Raw genomic sequence first — 6,000 nt, 5'->3', positions numbered from 1 at the left:
TTTTAGTCTTTTCTTTTTTAGGGGGTTCTTCAACTGGGGAGATTTGCCTATACTGAATGGGTAAAAATGGCTTTCATATTAGGTGCAACTATTTTTACTGCCTCTTTTCACCCATATATCTACAATTTGTTGACAGCCATTTTTGTTCAGGGCTCAGATTTTTGTTCTTTCTTTATGCTCTTACTGAAAAGTCTCAAATACCTTCATTTTAATAGTGCTGGTCTCTTCTTGTATGAGATTGTGTGTGTTTGTGAATGAGAGAAAGATTTTTTTGGGAACTATATTTTAGTTTCTTGGTGTGGTATCAGAAATTCACTATGGCATAAAGCTGTTTATATGTCTAAAGTGCATTATAAAGAGGTATGAATCCACTTTCAAGCATAAAAGGAATTAGATTTGCTACAACAGCTCTGTGCTGGGATTAATAAAATGCAGAGCAAATAGCTGATGGAATGATCCGTTTGAAGTTGGTACTGGTATCTGGGGAAGCTGGTCAGAACTGCTACATATGTGTGTGTGTGATATCTGTGTGTGTTTGTGGGGGGAGAGTCAGATTTGTTCAGTATTATTTCTGGAACAGCATTTTAAAATTAGCTGAGATAAAGCCTGCACATATTTGCAGAGCCGGTTAAGCAGGGACAAATCCATCTGTAAACCTAAGTTTCCCTTCATTTCCTTCACTATATATCTCCAAATTACAGTGAATTCATTCCTGGGCTGGAAAGGTGCCAGAAGTTTCTCATCTAGCTATTTGTGGGCTGCCTCTTTCTCTCTCTCTCTCCCTCCCTCCCTCGCTCCCTCCCTCCTCTCACTCCCCTTTGAGGCTTTCTGATGCCTATAGAGTGAGCTCAACTCAAAGGTTTTCCAGCCTCACACTTTGCTGGTATTCTGTAACAGTCAGATCAGGCTCTGTGTAATATTAAGGAATACTGTGGCAGCATCCGATTCCTAGCATTTTCTCTCTCCTCTGCAGGTGATCCTGCAACTTCACAATGCATCTGGTAATGTATACCTTTTTACTAAATAAACCATGCAGGGGTTTCCCCCTTGATTTTTATGCATCTTTCTGAGTGAACTGAATGTGAATATGGGGTGTGTGTGTGTTTGTGTATTAAGGTATATGTGTAGTTATGTGTGTGCTGTTTTAAAACTGAATGTATTTAAAGTGTCTGTGTAGAAGATTCTCATCCAAGTAACATTTTCTTTTGGAGCAAATCTTGTGCAAATAGAGATCAGCACAGGCAATTTAGAATGAGTAAGTTTTTCAAAGCAAACTGAAATTGAAGACTACTGTTCACACCAGTATGTCTGAGTGCTGAGATGAGATACTTGTCTGACAGCAATAGATTTAAAAGCAAGGACTGAATAAATATCTGGAGACTCAATGAACTCTGAAATAGCAAAGATCCTGCTGCTGTGGCAGAATCTTTGTAATTTTTTTTAAAAAATATATATATCTTTTGTCTTTTCGTTTTACAACTCCTGTAGAGAGAAAAATGTGGTTGTGGTTCAGAGTAACCTCCTAGGGTTCCTGAGCTTCATTATTCAGGAGGCATTATAGCTATTCTAAATACTTCACCTTGAATAATAAGTATAGATCCATGTAAACCTCTGAAGCCAAGAACTGAGTTGTTTTACCATGAGTATTTCTGGGGGGGACCTACATATTTGTGTAAAAAGGCAGTTGAGTTGTGCTCAGTTGAGATCTGTCTGACATGTGGCTCTGAGCTTATTCCTAGTGTAAATTTGTAGTAATTAAAGTTAACTTATCAAAATGCTTTGGGGGAGACGTCTAAAGATCAGTGTCACCACTGATGGTTCACTAGCATCTAGTGATCTAGATGTGAGATGGCATAGAAGGATACAAAAAAAAATACCGATATCACTCCCAAGTACAGAAAGGCTCCACATTTTACTTGTTGGCTGATAGGTGTGGCATAAAACATTCACTTAGTCTGCCATCATTATACTTACCTGGGAGTAAGTGCTCTACTGACCACAGTCGGACTGACTTCTGAGTACAAAAGCATAGGATGGCACTGTTACACTGCATAAGCCGCTGTGAACTCACTATAATACTGTTTCCTAAAAATCTAATTTTTAATTTGTTGTTACGTTCCCTATTTAAATATCCTCATGTATTGATTAAACTTTTACAGCATTGCTCTATCTTTACAAAACCTGTAGATAGGCTACATAGCTAAGAATCCAAGCATTGCATGCTATTAACTTAAGGGACAAATAAAGTGGAATTGTGCATTTCTGAGATGGCTAACTGGTATTCGGTTCAGATGCAACTATTTGGGCAATGGTAGGTTAACACTGGCAGGTTGACCTTTGGAAGCTGCATTCGTATTTTTTTTTATTGCATTGAGCGTGTCCTTTGGAAAGATACCTCTGGCGTGAATTGTAAGCTAATCCACAGTATTCTGCCATGTTGGTGCATCAAAGCTGTGGTATGAGTTAAATGACATCGCAGCTTTGCATTGGTATTGAATTGTGGTCCTGGATTCAGTACAGAAGTTGCTAACTTGCTCCAGGTTGAGGGTCTGAGTGCAAACACATTATTCAAGGAGGGTAGCAAAAGATGATAGGGAGCAGAGTTGATGAAGACTAGGAGACTAGGAGAAGTGGGTGCAAGTTGGACCAATTCCACAATATCCCATGCACATCAGCATGTTGAGGCATGTCATATGGGAGTTTCCTGTGCCCCTGGTTTCATGCTTTAGTGCAAATCTGGAACTAGAGGATTCAGTACCAAGACAAAAGGTGCATCATAGATTTTTCTATTATGAATAATACAAAAGATGCACACTAGATTTCACACCATAGATTTCCATGAGAACTGCACCACAGCCTACAATTCACCACATCCATAAGCTGTGCAAGCCACCAGCAGCATGAGAAAGCATTCTCTTGATTGGACATACTCCCAAACTACTAATCCCTTATTGCGTCCTTAGAAAACAGTCAAATAAAGCTCAAATATTTTGTGGTAGCAGCTCTTGGAAATCCTTTTCAAGGTGGATTGTGTTGGAATACTTTTGCTGTTCCACATGGAACTGCATGCAGTTCCATGGTATGATAGTAGCATTATTCAGGTGTTCAAAAACCAGCAGCTGTAATTGTGTGAGTGATGGGAATGCGCCACACTTACCCACCTTCCCCCGCATACAAGGATGTCTATGAATTGAGGACCTGTCTAAAGTAAGACTCCACCTCATGGCAACACTTGACAGGCTGCCCAGTTTCAGATATAATGTCACCATGTGGAAACATTGGGGAGAGGGGCAGAGCAAATTCACACAACCCTCTCATGTGATTGTCACTGTATGTTTTTGAATGCTCAGATAGTGTCTGATAAGATTTGCTGTGAGACAACCCAATTTGGTAAAGATCTGTCTCTTAGGGAGTACAGAAATCAATTCATGATGGAACAACCCCCCGCCTCAAAACCAATATGGTTGTGTGAATCTTGCACTAAAGGAAGTTTGTGTGTTTTGTTCAGCTCTGTTCCCTGCAGAATAACCAACCTTGGACCTTAATCTTTGCAGACAGGGTTGTATTATGACTCAAATATACGGTGATATCTGTTCAGTAGAATAATCTTACACCAGTTCTTGGCTTCGAATTTAAAATATTGACTAATGGGCTATGCAGAACTAATATAAATCTAAGCCTCAGCATTCTCTAACAAATTTATTGGACAATTACAGACTATTTTGTTAATTCACACAAATGAAAATGTGCATTAGTGATGATTAATTTACCAAAAGGTGGTTAGACTTTGATTCACTCAATTGTCCAGCCAAAGCCTCGGTATCCATTTGCTAATGGTTGCCTATATATTACAAATGTCAGCACACACAAAGTGCCAACCTTGGAACTTTAATTACATATTGAATACATAATTTATTTGAAAGGCAGCTTAGTGGCATAAAACACCGTAATTGTGCTCTACTTGTTCACAAATTAAGCCATTTTATAGATCAGAAGCTTCTGTCATTGCCTGCTTTGGGTTTTCTGCTCTTCTATAGGTTTGACTTACAGCCTAAAGAACTGCAATGTTTCATGCGCATCTGCGGGTGACTCTCCCATAACTTTTTTGTATATGACAATTCTCATTTATGTGAAGAATGTGGATATAATGTAATGTAATGTAAACTGACTATGCACATATATGTTTTGGCTCTGCCATACATGTTGTGAAGTCATACGTGCTGTGAAATCATTTCCAGTGAGTATAATAAATTGGCCGCTATATGACCTCAGGAAAGTTCTTTATAGTGGTTCAGATATCTGCTCAATCATGAACACCACTGGATTGTCAATTATCATCTCTGTCTAGCCTACCTCTCAGTGTTGTTGTAGGATAAAATGGGCTACTCCTCCCCGCATATATGCTGCTTGGGGGTGCTTACAGGAGGGGTGGGATAAATATGTGACAATTGTGTACACTGTGTACACAATTGTGTACACTGGACTGTGCTTATGCTGGTGAAGCCCTTGATACCAGATGGTATAGAATGTTCACAATTATTCCAAGTCCTCAGACAACAAAGCTCTTAGGACATGTTCAGCCCAGCTGTTGATTGTGGGAGAAGGATAAATTTCCAATTTGGCCAGGATTAAAACATCACACATACCGTATTTTTCCGTCCATAAGATGTCCCCATGTATAGGGGGCCTCAAAATTTAAGAAATAGGGGGGATTGAGTTTTGGGGGAGGATTATTTTTGGGGGGGAATGCTGAAAACCACTCACCCACCAGAACGCAGCAAACAACCAGTTGCGTCGCTTACAATTGCCGCTTCCAATGTTGGGCTCGGGCTTCGTTCCGGTGGGTGAGCGATTTTCAGCCCCCTCCCCAACAATCAAGTGGCAAAACACCGCTTAAAATCTCAGGCTCATGCCAAAAAAACATTTGCCCGCTCCCCCTCAGCACTACCTGTGTATAAGACGAACCTAAATTTTGAACCTCATTTTTAGGTCAAAAAGGCTCGTCTTATACACGGAAAAATACGGTATTCTGTGGGGGAGTCTGAGGACTGGGGTTTGCTGGCGGTCCAGAAACAAAGTGGCTGAAGGAAGGATGCAGAGTAAGTGATGGACCTGTGCACAGGCACCTGAGGGAAGAGGGGGATATTAAAATAAATGGACAGAGAGGTTTTTAAAAATGGTCTGAGACAAGGAGAGGGAAACAGGGAACAGTTTCATATTTTGTTCTGTACTAATCAGCTTCTTCTATGGGCTGCTGGCTTCCAGAGTATATAAAACAGGATGATAATGACATCACACAAAGCAACCATAGTGATAGATATAATAAGGAAATATAATGTACCAAAGGAGCACACAGTGGACTTTGAATCTCAGTAACTAGCTCAACAAATAAGGCGAAAATTTCTATAGATAGCTTGTCTGGCATACAAAAGCTCCCATTCATAATGCTGTACCTCTATTTTAGGGTGGTACAAAACCTCTCTCCACACACAGTGCCTGCAGCTTGTTTTCCGTAGAAATTAAAATGAGTAGAACAAAATTGTGAATGAGTCCAGCTAATTGGATGAGGTGTTGGGAAGAGGATCAGTTTGAAGGTGCTTGTTGCATTTAAAAAAGGTAATAACTGGGAGCTCATGAGCGATTGATTTTAGTTTGCACTAGTTTCCATGGGTAACTGCAGGGTTAAACAGAGAAAAAAGTGGGTCAGTATGATATGTTTGGCAGTTCCAAATTTGGAAATTAATACTTGATTGATATAAAATCAGCTGCACCTGGAAGAAAATACATATTTCTGATCTATGATAATAAAGCTTTTTACTTTTTGTAGGGATGGGGTTGAGACTTTCAATTTGCCTTTAAAAGTGAATCTACCAAATCCACACTTTTCAAAACAGTGCACAAACTGAAACAAAGATGTTCTTCAAAATTCACACTCTCCTGAATTTTGCAATGCACCTCTCCAGTCAAGTAAGATGTACAAAAATGCATATAACCATGGTA

The 6,000-nt window shown here is 39.7% G+C and overlaps 1 protein-coding gene across 2 annotated transcripts in view; it reads left to right on the top strand.

Annotated features, from left to right (window-relative positions):
• Positions 1–869: 869 nt before the first annotated feature.
• LOC308584930 (schwannomin-interacting protein 1) overlaps positions 870–6,000 on the top strand; it is a 378,018-nt gene continuing 372,887 nt past the window's right edge. The window contains exon 1 of one of the 2 annotated variants that reach the window (XM_081190278.1): positions 870–1,001. In XM_081190278.1, coding sequence (XP_081046404.1) covers positions 993–1,001 — 9 coding nt within the window. In that variant the 5' untranslated portion in view covers positions 870–992. The remainder of the gene's footprint in view (positions 1,002–6,000) is intronic. The other variant, XM_081190280.1, reaches the window with a different exon arrangement.

Source organism: Podarcis bocagei, assembly GCF_964188305.1.
Source record: "Podarcis bocagei genome assembly, chromosome: 4".
NCBI classification, from domain to species: Eukaryota; Metazoa; Chordata; class Lepidosauria; order Squamata; family Lacertidae; genus Podarcis; species Podarcis bocagei.
The sequence above is the reverse complement of the archived record's forward strand: the minus strand, read 5'-3'. Positions and strand labels throughout refer to the sequence as shown.